The sequence below is a fragment of the Drosophila ananassae genome, chromosome XR (genome assembly GCF_017639315.1).
Source record: "Drosophila ananassae strain 14024-0371.13 chromosome XR, ASM1763931v2, whole genome shotgun sequence".
In the NCBI taxonomy this organism is placed as follows: Eukaryota; Metazoa; Arthropoda; class Insecta; order Diptera; family Drosophilidae; genus Drosophila; species Drosophila ananassae.
Window position 1 is genome coordinate 4463749 of NC_057932.1, and position 21078 is coordinate 4484826.

The following is a 21078-nucleotide window of genomic DNA, read 5'->3' on the forward strand; positions in this document are numbered from 1 at the left end:
CAGCGTCTGCTCTTAGCGTATCCAACTCGACATCTGTCATCAGCCTCTGCTCTTGATTCTGGATTACGCTGGTCAGGGTGTTCTTTAAAATATCTCTTGGCTCGTATCCATAAAGAAGCTGAAATGGGGAACATTTAGTTGTGCTATTTACCATGGTATTAATGCTCCACTGGATAGATCGTAGCATTTCGTCCCATCGCTTATCGTTTTCATTTGAAGGCAGTAGCATGGACAAAATAATTCTGTTCGTTCTCTCTGCATGACCGTTGGCCCTCGGTGTCCTTACGGCGTTAAGGATGTGCTTTATGTTGTTCGACTTGCAATATTTTTCGAAATCTTTCGAAGTGAAGGCGGTACCTCGATCGGTGATGATTCGTCCTGGCATTCCCAAGTAGCTTGTAACCTCTTGCAGGATATCCAAGACATGTTTAGTTGCAGTACTTTTTGTTGCTCGAACTATAGTAAACTTCGTAAAGGCGTCGACAATAACTAGAATATGCTCATTCCTCTTTAAACTCTTTGGAAAAGGTCCTAGGTGATCCATGTGTACAGTATAAAATGGGATGGGCTTAATGTCATCGTAATGATACTCTCCTTCTTGGCATCCACCTGGTATTTTGTTTAGCGCGCAACCTATGCATGATTTTATATAGCTCTTAACGAAATTTCGCATTCGGGGAAAGCAAAACAAATTAAGAATGCGCTGCATTGTTTTCTCTGTGCTCATGTGTCCTGCTTTGTCGTGGCATTCGTGTAGTATAAGGTATCTTAGCTGTTTCGGCACAACCCATAGCAACTTGTTGTCGTATTTTCGAAATAGGCGATATTGCTCTATTACGTACTCATCGTTCTCGGTTTGCTTCGCACTTGTCATATCCGCTACGATGTTCTGGATCTTCTCATCTTGTAGTTGTATCGCGAATAACCAGTCAGCTTCGTCTATCAGGGTTTTGGAAATCTTCAGACATGCAGTCTCCATTTCATGTGCGTTTTCAAAAGGTGCTCGGCTTAAAGCATCAACGTGGCACATCAGTATTCCAGCTAGATGTACAATCTCGATGTCATATTCTTGAATCCTTAACCACCATCGTACAATTCGGGGTATAAGTTCCTTCTTATCCATTGAAGATTTCAGGGCATTACAATCGGTAACTACTCGAACATTTTTACCGTAGACATAATACTAAAATCGCTCCAACGACTCGACGACGGCTAGAGCTTCCAGCTCATAACTGTGATAATTTTTCTCAGACTTAGACGTTGCTCGACTAAAATAAGCAATTGGCTTTAGTTGACCCTCTTCATTTTGCATCAGTACGGCGCCCAAACCCACATCACTGGCATCTGTGTGTAATTCCTGTTCAGCATCTAGGCGATAACTTGTGATAACAGGTCTTGACGTTAGGCATCTTTTCAATTCGTTAAACGTGTCCTCTTGGCGCTGCTCCCATTTGAATGTTTGTGCTTTTCGCAACAGCATACGTAACGGCTCTAATATAATAGCGTATCCGGCGACAAATTTTCGAAAATATCCTGTGAGTCCTAAAAACTTCGGTGACATTGGACGGTGTGGGAAACATGGAAATAGCATTCGTCTTTACTTCTCCTGGGCTGATACCTCCATCGTGAATTTGATGTCCTAGAAACGTAATAGACTGCTCGTACAACTTACATTTATCCAGATTTAGAGTTAGTCCACACTCTCGCAATACTGTAAGGACTCTCTCTAGCTTGGCATACATCTCCTCGAAATTATTGCTACCAATAAGAATGTCGTCCATGTAGTGAATCATATCTCCTTTATGCACTCGCTTTTGTAGTTCTTCCATGAGACGATTGAAAATTGCGGGGGTATTCTTTAGCCCAAACGGAAGTCGCTTAAACTCGTAAAGTCCATCTGTGGTGATGAATGCGATAAACTTTCGGCTTTCAGGTGCTATCTCAATTTGGTAATATCCGCTATTTAAATCCAGTGAGGTGAAATACTTAAATCGTTTCGCCTCTTGAAGACGCTCTTCTATATTCGGGACCGGAAAATTCTCCTTCTTTAACAGCTTGTTCAGACGGCGGTAATCAACACATAGTCGGTCACTACCGTTCGGCTTTTTGATGAGTACTACAGGGCTGGCATACTCTGACGTAGATTGTTGGATAATATCCTGCTGCAATAACTCGTCCAACATCTTGGCGACAACTTCCTTCTTTTGATCGGGAATTCTGTATGGTGGCTGGGAAACTACTTGGTTGCTCTCAACATCTATTTTGGCTTGGACAATGTGAGTTTTTCCTATTCCTTGCAATCCTGTAGAGAAGACATCTTCGAACTTGCTCAACAACTGATTCATTTGACTTCTTTCCTGATTGTTTTGCATATTAACAAGAAGCTTATGAGTACCACGTTCGCTTCCAATAGTTTCTGCTTGCTGCACCGCTCGCTTGACTTCGACGTCGTCTGCCGTAAATTTTGGGGATAACTGGGCGCTAACAATGACATCCTGTCCCAGCAAAAGGTCTTCTTGCAAAAGCTCGTCGTCTGCTACGTATAACTTGGCATCAATGGTCTTCCCTTCAACGTCCATCTGGATAACGACTTCTTCAGAAAGAATACACGATCCTCCACATATGCCTCTAATCCTCATAGAGCACTCATGCCGATCTGCCTTTAATTCATTCGCAACTGACTGTCGAATGATTCTAGCCTGGCTACCCGTATCTATAAATGCGTTATAGCTCTTTGAATTTATACGGACTATTCTGGTGAATAACTTGTCTTGATTTGTTGCTCCTAAACCCATCACCTTTGCAGTTTGGCAACTTTCCGTGATTGCATGAAAAGTATTGCATTTGTTACAGCGAAGCTTCTCCTCCTTACTTGGGCACGAATTGGCAAAGTGTCCCAACTCTCCACACTTGAAACATGTCTTCAAATCCTTTGGCTTTGCTGCTTTCACATCGCTGTCCTGTTTCATCTCGAAATTGTTGTATTTAGGCACAAACTCCTTTTTGTTTGCTGCTGTCCGACCTCTGTTTACGAAATAAGATTCGGCTGCATCTCTATGCTGCTTCATTGTTGAAAAATGTATCGCTGCAATGCTGTTTTGCAACTCTCGGTGCTGTAATCCTGCGCGAACATATCTGATAACCGCTGCCTCGCTCAGACTGTACCGCACTCCTAGGGCTGACATCCGGAAACAATACTCCTTCACTGTTTCTTTTGCTCGTCTGGTTGCATTAGTCATGTTGAAATGCACTTCCGCTTCGTCCGGGCGTGCTCCAAACTCATCTCTCATAGCTTGCGCGAAGTCACTCCACGTAGTGTGCACCACTGGCGAAGAATCGAACCACATCTTGGCTGGTCCCTTGATCTTTGTATAAATTGCCAATAATAAAAACGTCTCGTCCCAATGATACGCACCAACCAATTTGTTGACACGATCGATGAATTGGTTCACTGATATAGCGTTCTCGTCTCCTGGATCAAACTCTGGCAAAGTGTCTGCGATTTCCTTTACCGACGCTTGTCTCACGTTGTTTCTGGCTTGTAGATTAGGAATATCGTCTCCTGTGATATTCCTCCTGGTTTCCTCTGTGCGTTGCTGCCCATTAACTCTATCATCTGCATTTGGCTTCTGCATGCTCACCAACTGCGCCATCATATTCTTCAGCTCAGTCAATTCATTCTGCAGTTGTGAAATAGCTGCCGCTTTTGACGTCACCGATTCCTCTCGTTGACTCACGTTTCCACTAGCTTGTGGCATCTCCACGTCTTCTAATTCCTCAAATTCAACTAGTCGCTGTACTAACTCTGCTCTGGATCCCGCAGCTGCAAGATTTCGTTCTCTTAACAAAAATCTCAACTGGTCCACCTTGAGTTCTGCTATCTTGACCATTTTCTTCAATGCTTTTTCAAAATGTTCTTTTCAATGCGAATTTCACCACGACTGTCTGGCTTTTTCTTTAAATCCGTCTGCCACGCACAAGTATCGAGTAATCTCTGGGGCTGCTACCCATTACCAACTTTCCACGCCGACGATTCCGTTCCAATTTTCCTGACTATATCTCCACTACACTGCACCAACACATTAGTATCCCACTTCTGAACTGTGAGAGGATGGTTTTCTTAGTGGTCTCATAGGTTTATTAATGTGTGGATATGCTAGTTTTACATCATTGTCTTTTGATCTTAACTTATGCGTCGTTTCTGCTCTATTTCTTGCTTAAGACTAACTACTCGTAGCTTTATTTAACAGTCTCGTTCTACTATTCGATAACTTATATAACAGCTTCTGTTATCCTACATCTGATTGTTGCTCAGATGTTTACATTCGGCCTTTCCTGATAAATTCTCAGCGTCCTCGCGAGATTCGTAGATGGGGTCGTCCTTCGAGTCATCGTCGTCATCTTGGTCATCTTCTGGAAGTTCACACCAGCGCTTTATCTTGTCGGATGCATAAACCGACTTATAATGTCTCTGCTTTCGTTGGGCCTGGGGGATATCTTCCACTAGATATCGGTCGTTCGGCAACACCTTTTTGACAATAAAAGGTCCTTTATAGCGAGGCTCCAATTTTCTGGAAGTACCCGTGCTGCTTGGCTCGTTCTCCACCAGTACAATATCTCCTAGCTTATATTGTGTGGGCTTAGCGTGTTTTTCGTCGTACCGTTTCTTGGCTGCAGCTCTTTGATCGTTGACTCTAGTTGCAGCGTCTGCTCGTAGCGTATCCAACTCGACATCTGTCATCAGCCTCTGCTCTTGATTCTGGATTACGCTGGTCAGGGTGTTCTTTAAAATATCTCTTGGCTCGTATCCATAAAGAAGCTGAAATGGGGAACATTTAGTTGTGCTATTTACCATGGTATTAATGCTCCATTGGATAGATCGTAGCATTTCGTCCCATCGCTTATCGTTTTCATTTGAAGGCAGTAGCATGGACAAAATAATTCTGTTCGTTCTCTCTGCATGACCGTTGGCCCTCGGTGTCCTTACGGCGTTAAGGATGTGCTTTATGTTGTTCGACTTGCAATATTTTTCGAAATCTTTCGAAGTGAAGGCGGTACCTCGATCGGTGATGATTCGTCCTGGCATTCCCAAGTAGCTTGTAACCTCTTGCAGGATATCCAAGACATGTTTAGTTGCAGTACTTTTTGTTGCTCGAACTATAGTAAACTTCGTAAAGGCGTCGACAATAACTAGAATATGCTCATTCCTCTTTAAACTCTTTGGAAAAGGTCCTAGGTGATCCATGTGTACAGTATAAAATGGGATGGGCTTAATGTCATCGTAATGATACTCTCCTTCTTGGCATCCACCTGGTATTTTGTTTAGCGCGCAACCTATGCATGATTTTATATAGCTCTTAACGAAATTTCGCATTCGGGGAAAGCAAAACAAATTAAGAATGCGCTGCATTGTTTTCTCTGTGCTCATGTGTCCTGCTTTGTCGTGGCATTCGTGTAGTATAAGGTATCTTAGCTGTTTCGGCACAACCCATAGCAACTTGTTGTCGTATTTTCGAAATAGGCGATATTGCTCTATTACGTACTCATCGTTCTCGGTTTGCTTCGCACTTGTCATATCCGCTACGATGTTCTGGATCTTCTCATCTTGTAGTTGTATCGCGAATAACCAGTCAGCTTCGTCTATCAGGGTTTTGGAAATCTTCAGACATGCAGTCTCCATTTCATGTGCGTTTTCAAAAGGTGCTCGGCTTAAAGCATCAACGTGGCACATCAGTATTCCAGCTCGATGTACAATCTCGATGTCATATTCTTGAATCCTTAACCACCATCGTACAATTCGGGGTATAAGTTCCTTCTTATCCATTGAAGATTTCAGGGCATTACAATCGGTAACTACTCGAACATTTTTACCGTAGACATAATACTAAAATCGCTCCAACGACTCGACGACGGCTAGAGCTTCCAGCTCATAACTGTGATAATTTTTCTCAGACTTAGACGTTGCTCACAAGTATCGAGTAATCTCTGGGGCTGCTACCCATTACCAACTTTCCACGCCGACGATTCTGTTCCAATTTTCCTGACTATATCTCCACTACACTGCACCAACACATTAGTATCCCACTTCTGAACTGTGAGAGGATGGTTTTCTTAGTGGTCTCATAGGTTTATTAATGTGTGGATATGCTAGTTTTACATCATTGTCTTTTGATCTTAACTTATGCGTCGTTTCTGCTCTATTTCTTGCTTAAGACTAACTACTCGTAGCTTTATTTAACAGTCTCGTTCTACTATTCGATAACTTATATAACAGCTTCTGTTATCCTTCATCTGATTGTTGCTCAGCTGTTTACACAATGTTTAAGTTTTACTTTATAAGCCCTTTTTTATTTTAATTTTATTTTTAAATAAATAAACTAAATTCTGAAAAGATATACTCCATATTTTTTAGGGTATATATAATATAAAAATATGCAGACTTCAAAAAGCAAAGTTGCCAATCAAATACACACACATGTAAAAATAAATGCAAGCTTCACAGGAGGCTGCACAATATGGGTAGCTGCACTTACAGGACTAAATCTTGAGTAAACGGATGTTGCCAGATATGAGCGATATATCAAAAGTTGCGTCATCTCAAAATCTATCTCCACGTGCAATATAAAAAGGACCAATCGGGCAAATTTTGAAAAATAATTTTTTTTCTTAAAAAAAAAGTTTATTTTCAGTGTATTTTTTTTGTGTACTATATAGACGTTTGGTCCCAAAGAAAGTGAAATAGATATTTAAAAACGGTGTAAAGCTCTTTTTAATATCTTTCTTAATTATAAAGTTATGCATTTTTTAATTAACAAAGTTTTTTTAATTTTTTGACAAAAGCTTAAGGTATTTCAAAAAGTTGTAGAACAATATTTGCTCATATGATAGTAACAAATATTTTCCAATTTTTTTCAGGATTGTTAAGGGAAAAATAGTGCAAACAGACAAACCGACAACTGGCTTCATTTTGAAGAAGAAGAAAAAATCGAATAACTTCTGAATGAAATGTCGGATCTGATCGATTGAGGTACCAATCGACGCGTATTTAGCTCTAAAATGCGAATGATTCCCAGTGATTAAAAATTTTTTTACTTTTACCCTAATTTCTCCCAAACCAAATAACTTTTGGAATATGTTTTGACAAAAATTATCTAATTGAAACAATACCTTTCGATTGGTATATAATTCATTTAGATCGGTTGCCTACAGAAAATTTTTAATTCTTCGGCTTTATATAGAGTTTCCTCGCGCACGCCAAGGCATGCAGGTCGTCACCTCGTGAAATTCCGTCCACAGTGATAAAGAAAACGATTTATAATTTAAAAATGCTTATTTTCCTTTAGATTTGAGCAATAAGGGTATTGGGAAAAGTTTCCTAAGTAACTTGAAACAATGCCAATAAAATAACACAGTGCTACAAAAAAAACAAAAGTGAATGAACTTTTGAAGTGACATAGTAGGAATTGTTTATTGGGTCGAGTATATCACAAAACCATGTTTGAAATATTTGTAACCCCCTCAAAATCTTGATTTATGGTTAAAAAACCGTTTTCGGGACTTCTTTGCGCTTAAAAATTCCTGGACGCGTTTTTTTCAACTGATTTCAAAATTTTCGGTGTTTTTTAATAGTGAAATGTTGTACCTTTTGAAAAAAAAAATATATCTTTGATTTTGTTAAACAAAAAGGACAAAATTTTTACACCTGAAACTGAAGTTTTCGACTTTCATTCGTGTTTTTCGGATTTTGACACCAGTTTTTCGGTACAATTTACAAAAATGTCATTTTTGCCACATATCAATGTTGTCTCATTAATTTTGAATAAAACGAAAAAAAGTCAATAAAACCATGGGAGCACTATAAGAAGAAGAGCATATTCCTGTCTTATATACACAGGTACTCCGGAGCGCACGCAAGGTTGAATTGACTTTTTTTGGGAAAAGCGTTATAACTTTACCAATTTTCATTATTTTTTGATAAAATTTGTCTCATTTTATTCAGAATTAATGAGACAACATTGATATGTGGCAAAAATTACAGAATTTGTGTAAGTTGTACCGAAAAACTGGCGTCAAAATCCGAAAAACACGAATGAAAGTCGATAACTTCAGTTTCAGGTGTAAAAATTTTGTTTTTATACCCTTGCAGAGGGTATTATAATTTTGGTCGAAAGTGTGCAACGCAGTGAAGAAGACCTCTCCGACCCTAGGTTAGGTTAGGTTAGGGCGGTGATGCAAGGGGGTCATAGAATACCCCCTCGCTTCCACTTGAGCCGCTAGGGCTCCTTGTGCTGCCGCTGGAGCAAGGGTTTCACCGAGAAGAAATCATTGTGGGGGACTGCAAGCCTGGCCGCGTGTTCGCCTATCAGCCAGTGCCCAGTGATTGCCCCAATCACTAGGCTGCATTCCGGTCTAGTCAGAGCAATAAGTCTCGCCGATCTTTTCTGAGAACGTGTCGGCCAGATCAAACGTGATGTTCTACAGGTCTGGAGATTACTCCATTTCCTATTGGCTGCCAGGTCGAAAAACTCCCTGCACTTTAGCCTGCAAGTAGCCAAGGGTATGCCTACAAGTTCTTTCTCCGGTAGGAGAGGGTTGGTAGTCCCTGCCCTAGCTAGTTCATCTGCAGCACAGTTCCCTCGTGGTCCATGTGACCGGGGACCCAGATGAGGTAGATGTCAAGCTGTTCAGCCATCTCGTTGAGAGATCTGCGACAGTCATTGACTGTCCTGGAGTTGGATGAGAATCCGTCAAGTGCCTTGAGCGCTGCTTGACTATCTGAGAAGATACATATCGTACCCCGATTGCCCCTTAGAGCTGGGGATTCAAGTGCTTCCTTAATGGCTACTACTTCAGCCTGGAACACACTGCAGTGGTCAGGGAGTCTGAAGGACTCCTTTAGGCTCAGATGCTCGCAAAAGTAACCGCCTCCCACCTGGCCGTTAAGTTTTGATCCATCTGTATAGATATGAATGGAGCCCTCCGGTCCCGGTATCCGGGCATCCCATTCCTCCCTCGAGGGGATTAAGACTTTGTAGTTAGTGGTGGGTTGGTCGACGGGCACACAGTAATCCGTACCCCCCTCAGGCATGAAATGTTGTAGGTCCAGTCTGGTATGACCGAAACTATTTTTGCTCCATAGGTTTGCCTCCCGCAGTCTTATTGCTGCCAGAGTGGCTGTCCTTACCCCCATCAGTTCAACTGGCAGTAGGTCAAGTATAGTGTCTAGGGCATCACTAGGCGTAGTGCGTAGACTGCCTGTTATACAGACTTCCGCCATGCGCTGCATCTTCCTGAACTTTTCCCTGCATGTGGAGTTGTCTAGGGCGGGCCACCAGACAACAACACCATAGAATAGAATTGGTCTGATGATCGCTGTGTATAACCATCTGACCATCTTCGGGGACATTCCCCATTTCAGGCCTATCGCCTTGCGGCAGGTATAGAGTGCTATTGCCGCTTTCTTAGTCCTATCAGCGGTGTTCAGCTTCCAGTCCAGTTTCCTGTTTAGTGTGATACCTAGGTACTTCGCACTATCACTAAGAACTAGTGTTTCTCCTAGGAGCTTCGGAAGTCTTAGGTTAGGTATTTTGTACTTCCTGGTGAACAGCACGAGCTCTGTCTTGGACGGGTTGACTCCCAGCCCGTTCTTTCCCAGGCCGACAGAACTTCGAGCTTCCCTGTCATTAGGTCGCATAGCGTCTGTGGGAATTTCCCCACGAAGGCAATAGCAACATCGTCCGCGTACGCAATGATCTTACATCCGCCACCCTCTAAGGATCGTAGTAGGCTGTTAACCGCCACGTTCCATAGTAGTGGTGAGAGTACACCTCCTTGTGGGGTGCCCCTCTTGACGTATCTTCGAATAGTCGAACCTCCAAGTGTAGCCTCGACACTCCTGTTAACCAGGATCTGCCGTATTAGGTGAGTTGATCGATTGTCTATTCCAAGTCCCGTCAGTGCGTCGATTATTGAGCACGGTAAGATGTTGTTGAAGGCCCCTTCTATGTCTAGAAAAGCCACAAGTGCGTATTCCTTGAAATTAATCGCTCGTTCGACGATCATAGTGATATCGTGCAGGGCTGTTTCTGTTGATCGGCCCCTTTTGTAAGCATGCTGAGAGCATGAGATGTCGTTTGGGTTAATGTTAAGTTGTAGATGGAGACTTAAGAGTCTTTCCATAGTCTTAAGGAGAAAGGAAGACAGACTTATAGGTCTGAAGTCCTTGGGGGTACAGTGGAATGGTTTCCCCGCCTTGGGTATGAATACAACCTTCGTGCACAGCCATGCCTTTGGTATCATACCAGTAGTGAAGACTGTGCAGAAGATTTTCTTAATCCATTTCCTTAGGTTAATACCGGCTCTGGATAACTGAGCTGGTAGAATACCGTCCGGTCCCGGAGATTTGAAGGGTTTAAAACTGTCTATTGCCCATTTCAGGTTTCTGTCACTAAGTAGGTAGTTGAGCGAGCCCTGGTGACCCTGGCTACGCATCACCTGGGTTGTTCCTTCCGAAGAGCAACCCGGGAAGTGTGCGTTGATAAGGGTCTCCAGGGTTTCCAGGCTTGAGGTTGTCCAGCACCCCTCCGTGTTCTTAATGTAACCTGCGATGGCGGCTGTAGTAGAGAGAATCTTTCTTAGGCGGGCGGCCTCTGATGTCTCCTGAATGTTGGTGCAGAAATTGGCCCAGGCAACCCTCTTTGCCTTGCGCAATTCTTTGTTATATTGCCTAAGTTCAGCTTTATAGGTTTCCCACGCCTCGTCTGTGTTGGTACGGTGCGCGTGGTTGAAGGCCCTACGTGCATTTTTTTTGTACGGGGCTAAAGACGAGGTCCACCACGGAGGCTTCTTCGATCTGTTGCTACCTATTCTTTTTTTGGGGCAGGCCTTGTGGTAAGTTTTTGCACTAGTCGCAATAAGCTTGTCTACCATGGCGTTGAGCCCCTCATAGGTCTCGATGGTCTCCGAAGGCGGTTCGCCTAAGGATCTATCTAGTATATTTTTATAGAGCTCCCAGTTTGCCTTTCTAGAATTTCGTACTGCTTGCTTGGTGAAGTTTTCAAAATTTACTACTATCTCAATATAGCGATGGTCTGAAAATGAGTGTTTGTCATGGACTCTCCAGCTGGTGATTGCATCAGCCAGGGAGTGCGAGAATAATGTGACATCAAGAACCTCCCTTCTGTTCTTGACTACGAAGGTGGGTTGTGAACCTCTGTTACCCACTAGAAGCTTAGAGCTGAGGATAAAATCGAAGATTGACTCACCCCTCTCGTTTGTGTCAGTGCTTCCCCACTGATTGTGGTGAGCGTTGGCATCGCATCCTATTATTAGGTCGATGTCCTTCCTTTCGCTGTCTTCCACAAGCCGCCTGAGTAGCGAATGGGGTGGAGGTCCTTGGTGGTCGTGACTCATATATGCCGAGCATATTCTTAGATGGCCGTCTGGGCCCTCTATCGATGGGGCTACGTGATCTTCATTGCTGAAATTTGGTAGCAAGAAGGTATTAAGGCTTTTCTTTGCGAGTATGCATGCTCGCTTTTTACCTGTTACATCGGCTGTGTACAGCCTGAAGTCCGACGCCCCCAGACCGAGAATCCTGTCTCCGTGGATCCAGGGTTCTTGGATGAGGGCCACGTCAGCTCCATCCTCTGCAAGATGGAGCAGGAGGGCGGCGGAAGCCACCTTACTGTGATGGAGGTTTATCTGCAGGAATGTCAGGGACATCCTTTAGATTCTCCACCACAGTAACCTCCGCCTCGGAACCCAGCAGTGAGTCCTCCTCCATGCCGACGCCACCAAGAGCCCTCGCCAGGTCACTCTCCTCTGAGGTGTACCCTTCCAGAATGTCCTCCTCCACATCTGACATTCCTTCTGGGCGGACCTCTTCGGTTGGTTCCCCCGAGTCTAGCTCCTGTGCGTCCATCTCCAAGTCGATGCCTCCAGGTTTACTCTTCGCATCCGACTTGTAGATCCTCACCGCAACGTGCTCGAACCCCTATTTGATACGGCTACCGACACCCTCCAGGATCTTCGCAGTCTCCTCATTTAGAGTGAGGACAACCTGCCTTCTCAGTCCCACTGCTTCCTCCACCTTGGCGACCCTCCAGTCCGCCGTAGGGAGTGTGGGATTGCACATTTGAAGCATGGCCAGAATGGTGGCAGGGTCCGCCGGCTTCTCTGTCAGCCATACGCGGGCCCTCGGTTTGCTGGGGACTCCTGGGCTCCTGGGTAGACCTCCCCAAGCGACGCAATCATTCGCTTGTAGAGGTTTACAGACCTCGCATCTTGGCACGCTATCACCTTGATGCTACCCTGGTACCACCCTGCGTCTTCGCAGTCCGGTGGAGGTCCTCCGCTCTTGAGCATCTCCTCCATGAAGCGCCCATGCAGCTCATTCACTACCTTACGCCAAAGCTCCTTGGGGATCAGGCCATCTTTGGAGCCATTATCAATGACCCCAATGATGGTCCTGCCTTTGGTAACTTCGGCGAAAGATCTGTTACTCTGTGTCTGCACCTTATTCTTCTTAGCTAGGGGCGCTCCACCGTCGGTCGACCTCTGCCTTTTCGCACTCTGTGCACTCTCCTTGGCAGAGTCGCCTACTCCTGTCGGCTTCTTTGGGTCCAATCTGGCTCCCGCTCTTGCTGGCTGAAAGTCAGGCAGGATTTCCCTCGCCCACTTTATTATTTCAGCCTGATCGGGATTGGACTCCGCCGATGGGTCTGCCCTCATCAGGATGAAGGCCGCTCTCCTCCTATCTTTATAGGAGCCCTTCCGCTGCAGGGGGCCAGCAGTCGTCGGACCGGGGCCTTCCTTAGGGGTGCCGCCGGTGCGAAAGGAGCTCGATTCAGGGATCTTACCCCCCACACCGTTCGGTGGTCCCATAGTGGGCCCCGTTTTGGGGGTCGGTGCCTTGGCATCTCCCCCTACACAGGCGCCGCTCGCCTCCGGATGTTGTCCCTCAGTGGGGAGCTTCGCCATCCCAGCATCTCTTTGGCCTCTATCTGCCTTGGAGATTGACGGATCCGAGATCCCATTTCCGGACTTTCTTAGGGAGTTCCGTTCTCCACTGTTTGTTTTTCTTATTAAATTGTTATCGTTCATTTGTTGGACCCACGAGTAGGCGGGAAGGGGTTCGTCCATCATGACATAGCCCGCTTGTCATGATAAGCCTGGCTAAAACTGGAGGAGACGTGGAGAGTATAGTCGCACTACCATCGGTGTACACAGTTACGGCACATGAGCTCATGCGTTTCTCCCCCTGTTGTACCCGATTGGCTGACGGCCCTCCGACCCTATAAGGTATATATATTCTTGATCAGGATCACCTCCTGAGTCGATATGAGCATGTCCGTCTGTCCGTCTGTCCGTCGGTCCGTCTGTCCGTCTGTCTGTTTCTACGCAAACTAGTCTCTCAGTTTTAAAGCTATCGAGTTGAAACTTTGCACACACCTTTCCTTTGCAGGCAGTATATAAGTCGGAACGGCCGGGATCGGTCGACTATATCCTATAGCTGCCATATAACTGATTGATCGGAAATGCCATAACTTTGGTGTTTTTTAAGTTAGAGGGTTGGGACTTTCCACACATGTTATATTTGACCAAAATATCTTATGTACAAAATTTGTAAAAAATCATAAGGATCGGCCGACTATATCCTATAGCTATCATAGATCGATCGGAATTGGCATAACTTTGGTGTTGTTTAAGTTAGAAAGATGGGTTTTGGTACAGATTCTATTTTGGGAAAAACAATCTGATTTGTCGAATTTCATAAGGATCGGCCAACTATATCCTATAGCTGCCATATAACAGATTGATCGGAAATGCTATAACTTCGTTGTTTTTCAAGTTAGAAGGATGGGACTTTCTGTGCATTCTAATTTGGGCCAACTTATATGATCTGCTAAATGTCATCAGGATCGGCCGGCTATATCCTATAGCTGTCATATAACTGATTGATCGGAAATGCTATAACTTCGTTGTTTTTCAAGTTAGAAGGATGGGAGTTTCAATGGATTCCTATTTTGGCAAATTAATTCGATTTGCCAAGTTTCATAAGGATCGGCCAACTATATACGATCCGCTATATATCTAATAATATAAGATGCGTGGCGCCACCTAGCGGACTGCGACTCAACTGCAAGGGTATATAAACTTCGGCTCCGCCCGAAGTTAGCTTTCCTTTCTTGTTTTTGTTTAACAAAATCGAAGATATATTTTTTTTTCAAAAGCTACAATATTTAACTATTAAAAATCAGCAAAAATTTTTAAATCGGTTGAAAAAAACGCGTTCAGGAATTTTTAAGCGCAAAAAAGTCCCTAAAAACGGATTTTTAACCATAAATCAAGATTTTGAGGGTGTTACAAATATTTCAAACATGGTTATGTGCTATACTCGACCCAATAAACAATTCCTACTATGTCACTTCAAAAGTTCAAAATCACTGTTACACTGTGTAATTTACTCAATCAAGATCATCAAGTTGTGCAAAGATCCAGGAAAAAAATTTAATTTCTAAATAACTGATAGATTACCATGAAGTACTTTTGCCCACTTTTTTAAGTAAACAAGCATTATCAAGCATTGGTCGTTCGGTTAGACTTAAGTCTCAACCTGAGTCGGCAAGATATCAACACACTCAGATGTTTATTCTATAGTGCTGCATACAACACATCTTTTGTGCCGAAAATTACAAGTCAAATTTCAGTTTTCAGCTCAATACTCATCGAGTTGCATACATATTTAGATTGAAAAACCGAAGCTGATCCATAAAGTTTTAAACAGAGACATTTTCGACTAGGGAATGTTATTTAAAATGAGACTGGTTAAGAACAAAATTTTGTCCACACATTTAAAACTTCACGATTCCTTCTACATCCTTCTAATAATATTTTCGGTTCCAAATACCGTTATAGCGGTATGTTAAAGAAACAAATAACCCAGTGAAGTCAAGGGTGATGGTCGTCCATTTCACGGGAGTAACACTCGAAGTAGGTTGAATAACGCGAGGTCTACTGGTGGTCCGTTTCACGGGAGCAACACTCGAAGTAGACTGGTATGCCGCGGGTTCTACTTGTGGTAAAGTAGATAATGAAGCCTTACTTGTGGTCCGTTTACACTGGAGCCACTCGAAGTAGGTTCGATGATGAAAGTTCTACTGGTGGTCCGATTACACTGGAGCCACGCGAAGTAGATAGCTTTCAGAGAGTCCTACTTGTGAATCGTTTTACAAAGGATCACCCGAAGTAGGTTGATTTTAAGTGCCGTAGTTCAGACACTGAGTAACGAGACTATTCATTCTGATTTCGCTACTGTCTTTATTTCAGAGGAACAATTCTTATATAAGATGCTAAATTATACATAATTAAATCTAAGAAAAGGTCAATGTTATGGACGTGCTAAAACTAATGTTAATGCCAGGGTCACCCACCTCTGAGTCTGCTGACTCAGATTGTTTGTTCATGTACTGCTTGTACATGCATTTTGGTTTAGCTAGCTGATTTTTGCTTGCTTCGGTCAGTCGGTCATTCTTCCCGCTGATAATGCTGATTTCTGCTTCTGGCGCCGTCTACTAGTGCCGGGTTATTAGGTTGGATATTGTTTTGTGCTTATTGCTAACAGGTTAGTGGGTTTGTATATTGCAACATGCTGATGCATATTGATTGGATCGAATTCCTAAGTGTGCATATAGGGTAGTAGGTCTTGGCACCAACTGGGTGCCAAAATTCGTTCGTGGCTCGTTAGCTTCCGGTGTCCAAACCGTCGTATTACCGACGACTTGTTCTGCCTTGATATTAGGAGCTGATTCCGGTCGCACTGGCCCCATCACAAGCCATCCAAGCGCGGTATTTTTTAGTAGTGGCTGTTCTTCTCCCAAATATGCCTGTTGTGGCCTCATAAGCTGGGAGATGATTTCGGCGCCCAACAACAGATGAATATTCTGGGGCTGCGTAAATTCAGGATCGGCCAAGCGCAACTGAGGTGAGATATTTCTTGCCGCTTGAATAGGGTGGGATGGCTGATGATAGGGTCACCACAGCCTTTTTTCGTGATCTTTTATTTGTTCCTTCCAGAGCAGCGGTGTTCAGGGTTGATGGCTCAAATTGTAGTCCAAGTGTGTCAGCCATCTTTCTGGTGATTATGTTAATCTGTGATCCAGAATCTAGGAGTGTGCGGCATTGCTGAGGGGGTCCGGCTGGTCCATGTATTGCCACTTGGGCGGTTGGTAACAGAACGGTGGGCTTTTCTGTAAGCAGGGCTGTGGCTGAACACACCACTCTGATGAGTTGGATCGAAGTGGAGCGGTCGACGTTTTTTTTTTTGGCATTGTTACTTGACTGGTTGTCTGACGCTCAAAGTTTTCCAACATCTGCTTCAGAGATTGTCGATTGGTTGGATCGGTGACGGCTAGTTCTAGAGATGACAGCGTGTGTGGTTCCAATCTTTCCTCAATGATTGTGTATCAAGATTGGCTCCCAGTTGTCTGTTGACACCTTGAGTGCGTTGAGAGTAACGATTGTTCGGAGCACGGTATCATGTAGGCTGCGCAGCTGGTCCGCTGATCCATTTGTTCTGAGGTGTCCGAAAAGCTCTTGGATCGCGGATTTAATTAACAGCCGTTCATTTTGGTATCGATTCTTTAGTCGTTGCCATGCATCCTGGTAACTGGTCTGTCCGCCAATTGACGTTGAGATGAGGTTTTTTGCTTCACCTGTTACATGATTCTCCAAATGACGGAATTTTACTGCATCGCTGTAGTCTTGATTGTGGATGCATTCCGTAAAAATGTCTTAGAATCGTAGCCAATGTCAAGTACCCTACATCCACTCCAGCCTGATCACAGCAAGCACGTGGTCAACCCAATCAGTCCCTTGCAGAATCCAGGTAAATTAGTCAGATTTCATACATTCCTTGACTACGACTCCTACGGTTTTTCCCGCGAGTTCGAATCCGACGTAGCCGCGAAACACCGTAATCCAAAAGCTCATTGATGAGCAAATTGAAAACAACATAGCCATCCAAAGGCTAATAAGAAACTTCACTAGGACTCCGCAGAGCGAAAACTCAAGGAAGGATACTTCAAGGAGAGTCATGGTCCCAGTTTAAAATTGCTAATAGGTTAGTGGGTTTGTATATAGCAACATGCTGATGCATATTGAATGGATCAAATTACTTAGTGTGCATATAGGGTAGTAGGTCTTGGCCCTAGGTGCCAACTGGTGATCGACACACCTCTTTAAATTTTACCCCTCAAAAATCCCTTAAACATTTGAATTTACTATGACTTCGAAATATTTTTTTTAAGCTTCATATATTTTTTATAGCGGCCGAATAAATAGGCAAGGTTCAATTTCAATTCAATTTCTAATATTTTATTTTGAGGTTCAATATAACCCCAAACCCGCAGCCGCTCAAATCAATACCAAAAATACAAGTAAATGAAAATGATATTTATCATTTTGTTGGCAAGAGGCGATGCGGGAGAACGCACACTCTATAAAAACCCAAAAGCGTATGCGCTACAAACACCACTAAAGAGCATGCGAGAACGGGGGTGAAACAAAGAAAAACAAAAACTTCTGATAAACCCGTCGCAGCTCCTCCGTTTCAGAATTTATAAATTATTTAAAATAGCTTAACCTTTGGCTGCTTGGCTCAACATCCTCCCCCCGTTGAAGGCTGGACCTTCAGCTGAATCCTAGTCGTTCCGACCGCTGTCTTAAGCATGACTACACGGCTTACTCCGTCTCGCCCAGGAACCAGCATCAGTATCCTGGTCAGAGGCCACTTCAATAGGGGTAGATTCTCATCCTTCACTAGGACTATGTAACCAACAGAAACTATAGGGCCAGGGGTGCGCCATTTAGAACGCTGCTGCAACAGCGTAAGATACTCCTCCTTCCAATGCGCCCAGAAAACTTGCTGCAAGAAGCAGACTCTCTGCCACCCATCCAAACGGTTGACGTTTAGGGCAGTAAGGTCCGGTTCGATGAACGTTGAGGGCGAGCCGCCATTTAAAAAATGAGCTGGAGTAGGATTTCACAAATCGACACAAGGGGCCTTGATTTAACGATTGAGGCTTAGTAGCATTACAAAGTCCTCAATTTCTCGAAACCAAGAATTGTGGGACCAACTGCCCGATATAAGTGGTGTTTCGCCGTCTTTACCAATGCAGCCAAAATGGGGAGAGCGTGGAGGAATAAACCGCCACTCGATAGATTCCGACAGGCAACCCTAGCAGAATGGTGACCCTAGCTGAGGAATCTTCGCTTGAACTCGTTCATCTCATTCTTGGCACCCACAAAATTGGTAGCATTATCCGACCATATCTGTCTGGGGTTACTTTGCGTACAAATAAACCAAATAAACGTTGAAGTGGGCTCTGAAACGAAGCTGTGGAAAGGCCCTTGACTAACTCTAAATGGATAATCTTCGTACTGAAGCAGATGAATAAGCTCACATTATATTTGATAGGGCTCTCATTCCAACAATCTGCCTTGTAGATAAACGGTCCGCAAAAATCCACTCTTGTTACATCAAAGCTTTGGAATCATTCAACTCTCTCGCTCTAGAGGACGAGGCGAATTCAAGATGTCCATCAAAATCCAACGTAGAGTTCCGCAATCGCCCGTCAAACGAAGCAAACTAGCATCATCCACAAAAGAAGCAAACGAGGCAAGCGGGCTTGAGGGTGGAATCAATCTGCGCGATTTAAGGAAGCTTATTTCTTCCTTAATCTCGGTAAGCTGGACGACTCGCAACAGAAAATGGGTTCCTCCTTGGAAATGTTGAACAAAAATTCCGTCGTAACGGATGCGGTGGCAAAATTTGTAAATGTAGGCGAGCACCAGCCACTTTGACAATGCGGCGTTTTTTTGGTCTTCTATGATTTTTCGCCAAACATTTTTCTTTGGAAGATTTTTATTTTCTTATTGAAATCAGTAGATCATACCATGTTTTAATTTTGGATTTAAGGAAAAACTCGAAATAATTTTATTGAATTTATTATAAGTGGTTAAACAATATTTTCTTCAATTAAATTGGAGTTTTTAATCTCATATTTTCAAAAAGTAATTTCTTTTGTAAATCTACAACTTTTGTAAAGCTTTACGAATCAAGCTGAACCTGCAATACATAGACATGGTTCAATTTTAATTCACTTTCCAATATTTTATTTAAGGTTCAATCTAACCCTAAAATCGCAGCCGCTCAAATCAATGCCAAAAATACAAGTAAATGAAAGCTTAGCAATAGAAATTCAGAACAATGCATTTGTTTATCATTTTGTTGACAAGAGGGGAGGCGGGGGAAAGCACACAAATGCAAGATGAGCTAATATGCTCATCTCTCCACAAAAAAGCCTCAAAAAGCATGTGCTACAAATACCACTACAGCGCATGCGAACGGGGAAGAACCAAACAAAAATAGAAACTGCTGAAATGCCAGTCGCTGCTTCTCCGATTCAGAATTTATAAATTATTTTAAATAGCTTGACCTTTGACTGCTTGGCCCAACAATACCCTTGCAGAAGGTATTATAATTTTGGTCAAAAGTGTACAATGCAGTGAAGTAGACATCTCCGACCCTATAAAGTATATATTTTCTTGATCAACATTTTCCAAATGTTTTGCCAAATTTCATAATGATCGGCCAACTATATTCTATAGCTGCTGTTCAGTTACCGAGCGTTTTCGGGAGCTTTTTTTAGTGTTCCAAATGTAGGCTCTAATAAAAAACAAGGACCTTTAGATTTATATGTATAATTTCAATTTATTTAAATTATATATATATGTCATATGTATGTGTCATATGTATGTGACTGCGTAGGGTTGACGACCAAATTAGAGTAAAAGTCGCGGGACCGCGGCTCAACGCTTGATGCTGCGGAGCGACCGAGAGATACCGCGAGAGAGCGAGACAACGATAGCGCATGACGGCAGATGCAGGTGGCCGATCGAATGCACAAGAGCGGGCGACGAATAGAGACAAAGATAAAGAAAAGATACTCAAATTAAATAAATCATATCCGTCCAAACTTTCCGGCGGCTGCTTGACCCGAAATACTCCCCCCGCTGGAAGATGCGCTTTCAACAGCATCATGAAGGGGTAGCAGGCACAATTTGTTGACTGCCCGCGTTGTAGCTCCGGACGCCGTCTTCAGCAGCGCACCCGACACACTCCGTCATCGACGTCTTCATCCTCGCTGTCACTGCAGCTGTGCGATGGCATCTCGGTAGCCATTTCAGTGCCAAAGTCCAAGAGCGGCTTCATATCCACACTGGGTAATATATGACCTATCACACTAGCCACCATTGTGCAGATCTCGGCCAGACGCTTCTCCATGCGCTGCTCGATGTGACGACGGTGCCTGTAATACTTATCCTTCTCGCTGAATACTTTGCGGAGGTGCTTCTTCTTTGGCTTGGACACAAAACTGCGATGAGACTCCATCTCCACTGGCTCCGTCTGAGGCTGGGCGAGCAACTCTGACTGCTCAGCTACCATGAGAACCTTACTATCGTCAGGGCCTCCGCCTCCACAAACGATTCAACCGAGCCGAGTTTTTTGGATGGAGTTGCCCTCCAGGGGTTACCAGGAGACAGATGAATTTGCCCCATACATAGAAACTCTTAAATAATCCAGCTCCAATTAGCAAATCAACTGGCTGAGGCTAGTGAAAATGAAGATCCGCTAGCTTTACATTATCGAGAATTATCCAAGAGCCGACGTCCAATGCAAAATTGGGCTGAAGGTCAGTGATGTTGGAGGCTACGATCGCAGTTATTTGCGCCGAGTAGACAGAGCATTAGAATTGCAAACTGACTTTCACAGAAAACCCATCTGTAGAGAACCCTGCGCCTCCTACACCGGATACTGTCACCGGATGCGACGGTGACGATGCAATGCGACGTCATAATTTTTGTGCGTGAGCTCCAACGATCGAACAGTCTGCAAGGCAGATTCACGACGGCCGCAACCGCTGAAGCTTCTCGATCCGACTTATGAATGGGTTTGCGTCCACCGTGATCGAGAACAGTGACCTCCACTAAACAGATAACAGATAACCTCCACTA

At 43.8% G+C, this 21078-nt stretch overlaps 2 protein-coding genes across 2 annotated transcripts; both read right to left on the reverse strand.

Annotated features, from left to right (window-relative positions):
* Nucleotides 1–1183: 1183 nt before the first annotated feature.
* LOC123257648 (uncharacterized protein K02A2.6-like) lies at nt 1184–3890 on the reverse strand. The gene is made up of 2 exons (XM_044717467.1): nt 1673–3890; nt 1184–1368 (listed from the first exon to the last, which is right to left on the reverse strand). Exons 1-2 carry the CDS (start codon nt 3888–3890, stop codon nt 1184–1186), a joined length of 2403 nt encoding a protein of 800 aa, XP_044573402.1.
* A 404-nt stretch (nt 3891–4294) lies between these two features.
* LOC123257649 lies at nt 4295–20509 on the reverse strand. Its single transcript, XM_044717468.1, has 2 exons — nt 20299–20509; nt 4295–5853 (listed from the first exon to the last, which is right to left on the reverse strand). The coding sequence occupies exons 1-2, from the start codon at nt 20507–20509 to the stop codon at nt 4295–4297; spliced, it is 1770 nt and encodes a 589-aa protein (XP_044573403.1).
* Between the last annotated feature and the right edge of the window lie 569 nt (nt 20510–21078).